The sequence below is a fragment of the Perca fluviatilis genome, chromosome 12, assembly GCF_010015445.1.
Source record: "Perca fluviatilis chromosome 12, GENO_Pfluv_1.0, whole genome shotgun sequence".
Classification (NCBI taxonomy): domain Eukaryota; kingdom Metazoa; phylum Chordata; class Actinopteri; order Perciformes; family Percidae; genus Perca; species Perca fluviatilis.
Genome location: NC_053123.1, coordinates 9,107,965 through 9,122,549, shown reverse-complemented (window position 1 = coordinate 9,122,549; position 14,585 = coordinate 9,107,965). Strand labels below are relative to the sequence as shown.

The 14,585-nt window shown below is 39.5% G+C and overlaps 1 protein-coding gene across 1 annotated transcript in view; it reads left to right on the top strand.

The window, feature by feature from the left end:
- The first annotated feature begins 222 nt into the window (after positions 1 to 222).
- Positions 223 to 14,585, top strand: part of pth2ra (parathyroid hormone 2 receptor a) — an 88,416-nt gene continuing 74,053 nt past the window's right edge. Inside the window, exons 1-4 of the mRNA XM_039817136.1 lie at positions 223 to 735; positions 9,420 to 9,525; positions 11,999 to 12,109; positions 12,940 to 13,061. Coding sequence (XP_039673070.1) covers positions 649 to 735; positions 9,420 to 9,525; positions 11,999 to 12,109; positions 12,940 to 13,061 — 426 coding nt within the window. The 5' untranslated portion in view covers positions 223 to 648. The remainder of the gene's footprint in view (positions 736 to 9,419; positions 9,526 to 11,998; positions 12,110 to 12,939; positions 13,062 to 14,585) is intronic.

Sequence of the window (14,585 nt, the reverse complement as noted above, 5' to 3'; positions counted from 1 at the left end):
TTTAAATATATTTCAGTTTACGTTATATCTTAGAAAACATGTATGTGCGTATAAAACACTGCTGACAAAAGTGACGCACCATTGGTGGGTGTCCCCTTCACCAGCGCATGCCATGAATTAATGCGGGGAAAAGGGGAAAGGATAGCTTAATCTCCTTGTTGGCCGCTAGGACAAGGTAGAGGCAGCATTTACGCACCGTCCAACGGTGTGGTGGAGAGTGCGCACAGGCTGAGGGGATGTATAACAGAGAAGGGTTTTCCTCATGGACGTGAGGCTCACTTTTCCTTCCATCGCGCCCAGGTCGAGCGCGCGACCGATCCCAGAACTGGACCCAGGACTCTTCCTCTGCAAGGGCAGCGATGGCACGGTATTCATTTCTGAGAGCCTTTCTGAGTGTACAAGAGGAGCACATTCATGGGAAAACCAGCTGGAATTTGTGAACTGTTAAAGTCCACTGCCGCATCCTTCTCACTGCGCTGGGAAGCTCAATTTTGGACCACTGCCTGCGATTGAACTTTCTATCAAGCTAATTGGAAACTCTCACTCTACTCAATAATGCGCCGGCAACTAAAGGGGATGTCTATCTCAAGCACAAGGCTGCTTGAATTCGAATGAACGTTTAGTTCATATATTTCTACACTGCTGGAGATGAAGACAGATCGACGAAATATGAACTTCTACCTGTGGATATTAGCCTTAAACTTTTTCTTGTGCTGGACTTCAGTTGACGCACAGGTAAGGACACCTCCGCTGGCTTTTTACTACACTGACGCTACCCATGTTACATGCTCTACAGCATTAGATGATAGATGGATATTTTTCTCATTAAATAAATAAGAGAGCTCTGGTGCCAACCCCTAAAAATAGTTCAACCTAACAGCTCCTCTAAATGATCAAAGTACTTTATTCTTACAGTCGCTGTTTCTTGCTACTGAAATCGTTTTTCTTTGCCTTACAACAATCCCCTCTTAGCCTGTTAGAAAGGCTTAACAGAAACATATTAGCCTACAGCCACAACCGGCAAGCTATACAAACCAATGATACATCTGTTGCTGAGGTATTTGTCCTCTAGATACAAAAAGGCACAGAGAAGTGGTCATCACCCAGGAACACAACAGTATGAGTCATATATTTAGTGCATTAGTATATTTTGGCTGCCTCACAGTTTGCCTCCAGCTCTGGAACAATCTGACCTGTTAATATCTGGCTAACATTTGTCTCTTTTGTCATGGCTGACATTTTTATAGTGTCACAAAATCGGTGCAACAAACTCCATAAAGTCTGTTTGCGTTTCTAATGGGCTTGACTTCTCAGGAGCGATTTGCTTCTTATTTGAGGAGTTGTGTCAATAATCATCATCTGACAATTTGTCTCACACTCTTCCCACATGCTCTACAGCATTTGATGGATATGTTTCTCATTAAATAAATAAGAGAGATATGGTTCCAAGTTCAACCTAGGAGCTCCTCTAAATGATCAAAGTACTTTATTCTTACAGAATTAGTTTGGAAATGCTTTGTCTTGAATGTTGGCATTAGGTACTGCGACAAAAAGAAATGTAAAAGCACCTGAAATAGTGCACCGAATTCTGGCAACTGAATGACCAGACTTGCAGGGTTATTTGTCACTGATCTGTGATTGATCCCTGCATTATCAGCACCATGCAGCACCCTCAGCACCAGGGCCACTATAGATACTAAATGAAAGGGAAACAATGTCAGAGAAAGAAACGCCGTAAGGACTAAAAATGTTGTGCTGCCATAAAATTGAAAATACTAGAATGATGAATAGTTTGGCAGTTGGTGATGTGGTACATTTAAATATTGTTAAATTACAAATTTTCTAGGTTTTTAAAGCTCCTGATCTACACTGATCTGATCAATGTTTGTTAACAGGAGTCTTACTTTTCCATGGACTGACAGGCTGTGCCAGGGGCTCCGTCTGGCGCTTAGCGCCGCCCAAGACGACTGTGATTGGCTTAAAGAAATGGCAATAAACCAGAGCACGTTTTTCTCCCATCCCGGAATGCTGTGTGGACTAGCCAGACCCTCCTCCGCAGCGCTGTGGAGGAAGGTCTGGCAATGCGAGACTAGCTGGCTAGTCAAATAGAACGGCCTTTGTATTTACATAGCTTTTTGAAATAATGATCTACATGTTTGCCTCATCCGATTTAGACGGGAATCATTTTGTAATATAGATTTTGTAATGGTATTCCTTTTCGTGCAGACATCACACGTTTTATTTAGTTTTTCTGATTATATGATGAAAAAGAGTATACAACTAGACACACCATCGGCTCATATCTGTATTTACAGTCAAAACATGCACCTTGACTATTTCAATGAAATTATATTGGAGGTTTGGCCTGCAGGCATCTAAATATTTACATATCAATAAATCCTAAAAAAACATTTCTTGAGGAGTAAAAACCCCATGCACAATATTTTTATGCATTGCATTTTCAAATGTTTTGAAATGTGCCTGGAGGGAGTCTATATTATTGATAGAGGTCAATATGTGTTACTTGGGAAGCCCACAATTTGGAGCTTTTGGGTTTATTGTAAAATACGTGATGACTTCATTGTTGGCTAACGCACCCGTGCGTTGGGGACACAAACCTGACTTAGTAAAGAGGAGCAAGATGTCTGCAGCTCTGGATGGATGTAATGGAACTTTCTGTTAAAGTACTATTTTAGAATTCTGATGGCATACACCGCAACACTCGTTTACAGACATATTGATGCCACACCATCACAGCTCATCTCTGCACGCTGTATTCTGTTTTACATTTGTCGGTCGCTTTTTCTTGTTATGATTGTCTATCCAATTGTCTATCCAATTGCTTCCAGAAGCATTTTTGTCTACAGCCCCTTGAAATTCAAAAAATTAACTGAGAGGTTCCAGACTAACTTGCTTTTGCCATTTGGTCTAGCAAAGTCAGGCTACAATATGCGTGTAGTAAAAAAAATACAGTTCGAACCTTAACTTACTGTCCATAAATCATACTTTTTCCTGGTTTTGACATATGCGCTTCCAAAAGATTCTTCCTAAAGGTTAGTAAATCGTAGGAAAACATTTCCCAGAATGAAGCGTCACTTCAAACATTACCTGAAATATGGAGTTTACTCAATATACACATATACTTATTGCACACCACCTCTTTCTATATAATATTAGTATCTGAATAAGTTATGTGGCCCCCTCATCATCTTTGATAAACTGAGACAGCTTGTCAACATCAACACTGACTTGTAGGGTAATTTAGACCGCGAGATCAACAAATGTATGTCCATGCTGGCCGGGAAGACTAAACTAAATTGCTGCTGAAAAAAGACATGGACCATTATTTGTGACTACACACCATAGGTTACTGTAAAGAAACTATAGCTTGACCTTTCATCTCTGTAACTTCACTACAGACCCCACATCCTCTCCCCCTATGTCATTATGCAGCTCTGTCTCCTTAAAATGACATTTCTATGTTTTGAAGGAACTGTTGCCTGGATTATGTTCACCAGCTATTTTTTTTCTTCGATTAAGTGATGCATTCTGGTGCTGCACAGGAGCCACAGGGAGATGGTTGGGGGGGATGGTGGGCGTATAAAGCACACTTGATTCCAGAGACTGGGATGTGCATGTGTCTCATTGGGTTTAGGTTACAGTAGGTTTAGGCTACAAAAATGGTAAGGGAAATATGGTGGTTAGTTGAAGATTGTAGCTTTGGTTCTAAATATTTAAAAAAGTAAACACATCCTGTCTCAATGACCTTTTCAGTATTATAGAGTGGCCATTTAAGCATCAGTGGCCTTCTTCAATAGACATTATTGACATCATTTATTATACATACCTGCAAACTCAGAAGGGCTGAAAAAAGTGACACATCCCCCCCCCCCGAAGAAAAAAAAAAAAAGGAAAAACAGATATAGATGATAGTTGAGGAGCCCAAAACGACAATCGGCTCAAAATTAAATGATTTATTAAAAATGTTATAACAATAACTTATTCAAATAACTTATTTCACCAGTAAATTCCTGTTAAACGACATATAAAACAACCTTTTCCCATCCAGTGGTTTTATATGTCGTTTAACAGGAATTTACTGGTGAAATAAGTTATTTGAATAAGTTATTGTTATAACATTTTTATAAAAGGTGCGCACAGGCATGCCCTTTAAAAAAAAAAAGTAGTCAAAAATTCTACAAAAGATCTACACAATTCACGTGGATGACATTTTCCCATTCAAAAATGGTCGCCGAAAAGCGACAAGTTTGCAGGTATGATTATACTAAATAGTCCAGGGAAATGGCAGACATTTCAGAAACCATCCTCCTCCACTGTGTCTAATGCACCCCCCCAGTTTTAAGCATGCACATCTTGTAAAAGACATTCAGTATGCCTAATTGGTCTGCTTAACGGTCTGTCAGAAATCTTATTTTGATACGGTTCAGTAAACTTGACTTAGTACTTAAAAGAAATGTCATTCTCCTCGACAGGCTGGTCGACAGGTTATGAGACAGCGTGAATCCATAATGATGTCTGTATTTAAAATATTCAGTCCATGTATGGAATTAAAATGTCTGGAAATGCATGTCTAATTCATTGTCTGAATATGGTGCTCGATACAAAAATATCCCGTTTGCTAATACTTCTACATCTGTTAATTACCATGACAGGCTAGTTCATGTCTCTTCTCACATGTGGTAACATTGGTATTACAGCTTGAACTGACTTCAACCATGTCCTGGATTTCAGCCTTAAGTAGCTCCCACCTCAAAACAGGTCTTACAGGTATAATTCCTTCTTTAGATAATAAGCAAATGTTCCATTCTAACAATCCAGTCTCAGTGTATTCCATAGTTTAATGGGCTTAAAAAAATAGCTTTCACCAAGTACCCTATGTGAAAAAATGTGAATCAAAGGAGATAAAGGCGGACGTGGATCTTAAGCTGGTTTCACACCGCGGCTCCTGCCAGAGCGTTTCACTAAAAAGCAAAAGCGTTTTGGCAGCGTGTTCAGCACGGCAGCAGAGCAGAGTCTGTGCGCATTCACGTGGGCGGCAACTGCTTCCCTGCCGCCATAATCATAACCGCGGAGGTGGGGAGTTACCGCGCGCCGGTGTGAAAGCCCCTTTACTGTTGCTTAAAATGAAAGATAATTATTGATATAAATAAGGAGGTTATTTTATGACTTTAAAACCAATTCCTAAAGATGCATGCAGTGCAGTGGGACAATGTACTGTAATCTCATAGTCCCCCAGATATTGTGTGGAAATAATATTACATCAGGACAAACAATAGGTTCCGTATGCTTGAATATATTTAAACCTGCAACAGCCAACAACAGCCAACAAGCTCGGCTGCTGCTGAAAACGGAAAGAAAACAATTCCTAAACATACATACGAATATGGGCACATTACCGTTTACTTTGTGGGGTTTTACGCAACATTTTGTTAATGACGCGTCATGTTTCAGATGTCCATCCTTTCCGTCCTCAATATCAGCAGCTGCCAGTACTTTCTCTGTACAGAGCGTTTATAAATGTAAATGTTTTATATAGCGCTTTTCTAGTCTTCACGACTACTCAAAGCGCTTTTATATAGTACAAGGAACCATTCACCATTCACACACATTCATACACTGCAGCCGAGGCTGCCGTACAAGGTGTCACCTGCTCATCAGATAAACACTCACGCACGTTCACACTCCGATGGCATCAGGGACAACTGCAAGGGATCAAACAACCAACCTTCCGATTGGCAGACAACCGCTCTACCACTGAGCCACAGCCGTTTGTTTGTATCTCTTGTACCTCCAACATGTCGATGGTTACTTGCTGCTCTGCTGACTATGTTTTCGTGAACACAGCGGCCCGTTGCCTGTTGCTGACTATGTTTTCGTGAACACAGCGGCCTGGCCAGCTCGCAATCAAGTTAATGCAAAGAGGAAATCATTTTTGATTCAGTTCACCTAGGAGATCACTCTTCACTACTAGACCATGACGCTTGCAACACTCAGCTTCAACCTTACAAATACTTATGTACATTCAATATGAAATACTACATATTGACTCTAATCTGCCCTGGGATGTCCATGTGAATTCTGTGTTCAATACAGTGAGTTTACTTTCTGGGAAGATTCAGGGTGTTTAGGGTTGAACAGATAAGATAGTGTTAGTATTTTATCATGCAAAGAGCATTCCGAGGAATCTCATCTTGGTTTGGCATATAACAGAGCAGATTAGTCCGTATAGCACTGAACGTGATAGGGGTGAGAGAGCATTCAATCCTCCAACAGCTCTGTGAGGAAAATGACTGCTGACCCTCACGTCCTGCTCCCATCAGGTCGATGTTACAGGGTCCCAATTAAACAAAAAAAGATACCTCAACAAGGGTTAAAACGCAACGTTTTTGTGTTATTATATTTGCATTCACTTTACTGTTTGCAATTCTGTTCATTGGTGGAATGTTACTTAGTACATTTACTCAAGAAGTACATTTACTTAAGAAGTACATTTACTCAAGAACTGTTCTTTAGTACACATTTGAGGTACTTGTACTTTGAGTCTTTTCTTTTGATGCCACTTTCTACTTTACTACATTTCACTACAGAGAGATATTGTACTTTTTACTCCACTACATTTATCTGAAAGCTTTAGTTACTAGTTACTCTATATTAAATTAAGATTTTTGCACACAAAACACAATGTTGTTGGTAAAATACAATGTTTTATACTAAATTAAACTACCCAACAATAGACAGGCCTACCAGTCCAGCTGAAATGATTAGCCGATTAAACACTTAGTTGACTGACAGAACTGTATGGATCATTTCCAGTTTCTAAAATGTAAGGATTTTTCTGCATTGAGTACTTTTACTTTGAATACTTTAAGGACATTTTCCTGATGATACTTACATACTTTTACTTATGTAACATTTTCAATGCAGGACTTTTACTTGTAACAGAGTATTTTTACAGTGTGGTATTAGTACGGTGTTAGTACTTTAACTTAAGTCAAGGATCTGAATACTTCTTCCACCACTGCTTGTATTGTTTGTACTTATATCTTGTTAATTTTTACATGGCAGCCTATTGTCCAAGACAAATCTCCCTTGGGACAAATGGAGTGGAACGAGGGGGGATCAGACAGGATGCTCATGGGGGGAGTTTTGCACCGAGCAAGAAGTTTTAATTGATTCCCTGTTTTCAATGCGTCCGTTTTCAACGTGCCTGTTGATGTGCAGAAGAAACTGTGTAGAATAGTCAATCCAAATGACACATTTGATTGAGGTTTGGACCACACTGGGGCTGCTTGATTATGGAAAATATCATAATCACGATTATTTTGGTTGATATTGAAATCACGATTATTTAACACGATGACTCATTGACTTTCAGAAAGATGTTGCAAATATTGAACCTCAAAAGTAGTGAAACATTTAAACAAATCAACAGTAAAAACACCTTGAACAGTGAAATTTCCCTTTATATTTTACCCATTTTTTTTTTATTTAGAACACAAGACAACATAGTTTAGAGAGTATAGAGTACACTTGCAAAACGTAATGTGCAAAATAATAGTTTTTCTCGATTACTCTGTTTTTGTTACCATTAGGAGACGGAATCGTAATCGCATTGGAATTTCGATTAATTGCACAGCCCTATCTTACACCCTGCAGTTATGTCCTGGACCGGGACCCAAACTCCTTCCGCACCATCACCGCGATTAGATCCCCTGCCACGCCATGACTGGGTTTCGATTCCCTGCTGCGCTATGACTGGGATTCTCTCTCTCTCACACATGACACTGTAGCTGAGTAATATGTTAGGGGAAGATGCCTGCATTTAAAGCACGCTTTACAGACACAGGGAAAGTGCAGCTGGGTCAGAATGTAGTCAAGAAGTGACTGGCGTCATCTTCCTACTCAATGCCTACATTAAAAATGCCATTCTAGATACAGGTATGCAACTTCCTGAAATCCCAGGAAAATGTATAATCAGTAGGGCTGCAAGATATATCGACTCAATATCGTTATCGCAATATCACGTTGTGCAATATTATATCTAGGGGTGCAAAATATATCGACTCAATATCGTTATCGCAATATATCAAAGGTATTGCAATAAGTATGCAATATTTAGTTTATTTTGTGGAGCGCTGCATCCTGTCCGTTGCCTGTGTGGCTTAGTTGTGTTTGACTTAGAGCTCGCTTAAAACGCTGTAATGATCAGGTTTCATTGGCCAGTTACTGTGCCACTTGCACATGTTAGTGCACGTCAGCGCACGGGGTCCACTACGTGACAAACCCTATGGAGCGTACCATGTGACATGTGTGCATATTTCAACAGAGTGACAGTGTAAGTGAAGAAATAGATAGAGACAACTAAATGGAACGAATCAGAGAAGCGAAAGAAAAGTTGTGTCCTGTTCTCTTTTATTTATTTATTTTATACTGTCCAACCAGTAAAACAAGTCCTGTTCTGTAGACATGGTCCTTATTTATTTATTCAAGTTGAAATAAACCTTGTGTTGTAAGAAAACGTGTTTAATTTGTTATGAATCTATTTTGATGCATTTTCCCCTAACTTTTGTAATTTTACATTAAAAATATATCGAAATTAATATTGATATCGCAATATTCATAATCGATATCGCAATATCCATAATCGATATCGCAATATCACATTTTGTCAATATCGTGCAACCCTAATAATCAGAACTAGCTGTACTGGCTCTCCAGTATGCCTCTCCAGATTTCCTTTAAAAAAAAATATAGGCACATTCTTATATTCTAACTTAAATTGAGACATGACTAAAGATGGACCTTTCCTTGTGAAAAAAAATCCTTTTCTGGTATTTAAGATGTCAAAATGAACATGTCATTTGCTCTTCAAGAATTGTCGCTTTACTTTGCAGCAGGTTCTTTTAGGCTGGTAATGAACAACAGTTTTCCGTCATGTATCACAAGAGGAAGTATCCTTTACTTCTAAAATTTAAAGTGACATAGTACAAAACTCTAAAAAAGGTAAACAAGGAGGAATGACAGCAATAATTAAAAATCAAATATTACAATTTACCAAACAATGTTCCTAAAGTTTGAGTGGGTTTGCTCCTATGGTGCATTATGGGAATCATAACAGTAAAATATACAGAATTTATTATTAAAAATACACAAATGCTGTAAAATGAGAAATGTGTAATAAAATGTAGTTTCTTTCTGCTTTCTGCCATTGTTTTAGCTGTCACGCCTTTTATCCACTTGGTAGCCACAAATGTTGGCCTGGCCCATACCAAATAGAATATGGCAAGATGGCCACAAATGGTAGCCTTTTGAAAAGAGCCAAAGGATCATTTACACACGCACACACACATATATGGCTACAGGGTGACCGATCTGATTATCTTTGTTGTGCTCCACAGATGGGGTTTGATGGTCCTCTCTCTGCACAGGAGCAGATGTACATCCTTTATGAAATCAAACTGCAGTGCTACCAGAACCTCTCCAACATTGACCCAGGGTCCACAGGTACAAAACATGCAGAGAAAGTTACATTTTCATAATATGCTACACAATTCTGCACATTTGGGGTAATCTGAGTTGTACTCATATTCATGTGGAAGGAATGCTATCCCTCGTCGGGCCAGTAAAGAGGAGAAGGCTAGCACACCCTGTTTAGTTTTAGGCAGACTCAGATCGAGTGTAGGAATGCCGAAGATAGCCGTCAGCGGGTTATGCTCAATGGGGCACTGTAGAATTTCAGAGATTGTTTGAAAGACTGAATTCCAAAAGCCAGCAAGGGAAGGGCATGTCCAGAACATATGAAAAACTGAGGCAGGGGCACGTTTACATTTATCACAGGTAGGATCCACCTCAGGGTACATTCTAGCTAGGAAATAGGAGCACGGTGCAGTACTTTAAACTGGATAAGTGCATGGCATGCACAAATAGAAGAGGAGTGTACATTGCTAAGGGCCAAGTCCCAAACATCATCAGAAATCCTAGGTCCTGTTCCTTCTCATTTCTAGGGGTTGACTGTCGATTTTGCTGGCTGAAACGACAATTGTCACTGGAAGATTTCATTAGCCCTAGCTCGCTAATTAAGCTCTATGAGCTGATTGAAAACCCTTAACGGCTTAGTTTACACACTTGTTCATATTCTCAAACAGTATGTTTTCACTTTTAATGTAACAAGAGAAAAGGTTCTTAGGGTGAGGACTAATCGATGTGTTTGGCAAATGAAACGCTTATCAAAAACCAGTAACAAGAGAGAGCTGCAATTAGCCTAAACGCTGATAGTATCCAGGGGTCGGCTTCCACACACTGGGAAAATACTACACAGTGCATTTTAAACACTTAGTGTTTAGCTGCTCCTATTTAATTATTTTTATGTTTTCAGACAACCAACGTTGTGATTTGATTGTGGCTCATAAGTGATGCAGGCAAACCATTACTCTGCTGAGCTAACAAACTGGTCAAATTATGCTTTTTGTCTGTACACTCATTTAAAAATATATACGTTTCATCAGTTTTATCAGTTGGGTTGGTTTTTGTTGGATGTTTTGTAATCCCACATTTCTTTGCGTTTTTAACAGATAAAACTGACCCAATTTGTGATCAAAGCAGTGGCAAAACCAATGTTAAATCTAGAATTTTCACAGACTGTGGCCAGCTTTTGAGCAACAGATCTACCATTATGGCCCTGCTGTGAGATGTTTGCACACTTAAATCCTTATCCATAAAAGCTTAACAGGCCTTCCCTGCCTTGTTAAGAGCTAAGCGTGCTAAGCTAACATTGGACAGCCACTGTTAGGGAGAGGTAACCTGACGCGCAGAATGGTTTGTTACACAGAACCATCTGAAAAGCTGTCATTGGAAACTATCTGTAAAATGGCAGGCACTTAAAAAAAAAAACCTGGCAGGTGATTGGATGAACCATCTGTCTTTCACGTCTGTTGTTTTGAACGAACAGTTGCGGCCATCACACACACACCTATACGACACCCGGAGCTGCCAGTAGCTCCTAACTGGACACTGATTGGTTGGGTAAGCTGGTAGCTCAGACACAAACGCATTACTTGAAGCCTGACGAGATGGATTTTCATGCAATACAGTATGTGATCGCGCGATTCTTGCCTGATCTCATGATATCATGAGAATCCAGCTGCCAAGCAAGGTAAAGAGAGAGGGGTTCAGGAGATGGTCAACTACAGAAGTGTGATATGGCCTCATGTACAATTTATATTGGGGAACTTTGACATCAAAGCTGCAATTACTTCCTAACAGAAACACTGTGCGCTTGAAACTGTTTTTACCTTTACCTTTACGCCACAGCATGAAATGATCATAGTGACAGCCAGAAGCTGACCAATTTCAAAGAGAGCATTGCTTTTGAACGTTTGACTTTGCGATGTTTGTACATCAGTCTGCAGTCAGTGTGTGGTTAGAGCAGGGAGGAGATGAGTCAGCAGAGGTGCACATTTATTTTGGAGGCGTCCATTTCGATGTCCATAAGTGGCTCTCACAGTTTTTTGATTTTGTAAACATCCCGCACAATAAAATCACTGACATCTATTGGTTTCTGTTAATAGGTTTTGTTGGCAAAAGGCAAAGGTGTTCTAGGGAAATCAGTGTAGAGCCAAGATTTAGCACATTGTGCTTTTTTTTGTCTAGTTAACGATCTATTGATTTAGTGATTTTAAACTATGAAAAGCCTTCTTTTAAGCTTTCAGACCCTGTGGTTTAAAAATCTGATAAAAGGTTAAAAATGCAAAATAAAATCATGTAAAATCAACGTGGAATTTAACAGAGTAACAAAAGTATAACATGAATAAGAAAGAATGAAAGAAAAAAAGAATAACAAGAACATTGCTAAATCTTCTCTTGACAAACAACAAAATTGTGCATTATAGTCTTAATCCCATGTGGACAGGACGGACCAGATTCCATATGACAGTATGTGTATGTTGACTTTCTCTTACTTCTACTCTTCTCGCTGTAGATGAGGTGTGCCCTCCAGACTGGGACGGTCTTATTTGTTGGCCCCATGGCTCCCCTGGGCTGCTTACCAAGGTTCCCTGCCCATCTTACATCTATGACTTCAATCACAAAGGTTAAAGTTTTTTTTTTTGTGTAGATGTACTGTACTGTACCATCACCAACACTGAGAAATGAAGAGTACAAGTAACTTTAAATATAGAGATACACCAGGCTGTTTATTCTGTTGATATATTGTAATATAAGTACTTTTCAGAATGACTACTTTAAATTGAACTATCTGTAATATTCAACATCAACATTGCATTCCTACCGTATATTTTTAAGCATTTATCTTTTGTCAAGGTCTTACACTCTCACAGGTGTTTTCAATCATTCTGGCTAATGAGACGTGCTTAGGGTGAAGATGGGTGGAGCGATGATGGGTATTATGTGAGCTCACTGGACTTTGTGCACTGATGAGAATTTTTTCACAACAGACGTTTGGACTCGATGGCTCCGCAAGTGTCCCAGTAAGCCATGACAGTGTAACATTGAGCCAACATGCACTAATTCATCATTCGACTATTTTTTTTTTTACTCTGAAATGTCAAATGTCATCTGTGAAAAAGGCCAATAAGGTTGACAAAGGTGTAGTTTGCCCCGCCCTAATAGGTGCAACAAAGCTATCATGGGAATCAGGGAAAAATCCATCAAGCACTGTCTGTACATGCCCATACAGTCCTGAAAAGATGTCTAATCTGCCAAAATAATCAAAATAGTCTAAATTACCATGGGAGTATAGGTCCTTAAATATATCAAGGCTGGTAGAACTGTCACTTTAACAGACTGGTGGGCAAGTGACCAAAATAAATCCACCTGCATAAAATGCCTTAATCATGACCAAACCTTTTTGTTTTTTTGTGTTGTAAATGTCCAAAATCATGTAAAAGTATGTGTTTACAGGACATGCATACAGGAAGTGTGATGTCAACGGTTCCTGGGTGTTTGTGGACCGCTGGAACAAAACATGGACCAACTACACAGAGTGTCTGCGTTTCCTTCAGCCCACTAATGACGAAGGGAGAGTAAGTATGACTGTAAAATAATTGAGCAAGAGCTGATTTGGTTAGCTAGCTACATGGAGATGTAAACACACAGATTGTTAGCAGTCAAAGCTGTAAATCTCACAGGACCCTCGGGCAAGCTCATGTGGAGGCTGTGAACAATCTGAAAAAGAACAAATGTTCTTTGATAACTGAAATCAGATGCAAGGCAACCGTGTGTGCTTCATCTCATGTAGGGAGTCACATTGTGCAAAGTTGGTTGGTGTTATGGATTAAGGCCTGCACGATATTGGAAAAAACTGACATAGCGATATTTTTTTCCTGCGATATATATTGTGATATGAAAAAAGACAAATTTTTACAAGAGGACATAAATAGCTCTTTTTGGAAATAATAAATCATTCTCGACTACTGGGGTGATTTTGTAAGGGAGTTTATCTGCATAGAAAATAAAAAAAGAAATGTTCTTATGTGAACCATTCTTTGTTGAACTTTAATGCTTTACAAACACCAAAGCAAGTAAGCGCTGTGAATACTCTTCTGAAGTGATTTTGGAGAGGGAAATCAGGTAGTTAAATACACCGGTTGACTGACATGACACCATTATATTCATAAAATACTATCAATCCAGGCTAAAGTGAATGATATTAAGAATGCATGCATGTTGCTTCCTCTAAATTTCATGTTGTGGTCGACTAGCGGGGCCTGCTTTGGTTGTTTGATTAATTGATCAACATTGATTGTGATTGGTGATTGTCTGTGCATGCAGAGCCTGCATGTCATGCACTAGCAACACATTATGTATCCAAGAACACTTAAGTCAGTGTGAATTACATTATATTAGACACAGACTGCTTTTGTAGATTAGTGTTGGTGGTGATGGTGCAGTGGATATGACACATTCCTTTGGTGTGGGAGACCTGGGTTTGATTCCCACTGCGATTCATCAACTAATGTGTCCCTGAGCAAGACACTTAACCCCTAGTTGCTCCAGAGGCGTGCAACCTCTGACATATTTAGCAATTGTAAATTGCTTTGGATAAAAGCGTCAGCTAAATGACATGTAATGTTACGTTTCCAGCGTCACAGCTCAGAACCGTAATGTTAGTTGGGACAGACACCTTGTTTCTTTATGCTAACTACTATATTAGCTTTAGTTGGCTGGTAGCAGCTTTCTGCGGTGAAAAATGGCCGGGAGATGTCGTGATAACGTTGCATTTATCAGGTGATTTAGTTTGTCTTTGCAGTGTAGCTTCCCTACCATTGGAAAAGCATGTGCATCACTGTGTCAGCAGCAGCTGCCGCTTACACAGGAGAGCGTCACTTACAATTACAAATCTCCGTCGGACTCACGTTACGTCACATGACCATAAAGGGGAAGGGTCGGCCGCTAACAATCATGTAAAAGGAGATAGTGAAAGTTTACTTTTCTATCAGGCAGCAAAAAAGTTTTGGCGTCAACATCGCAACATCCTGCGATGTGACTATCGCACATGTGTACATCGCGATGTAGACGATGAAACAAAATAATAATCAACCTCTGGT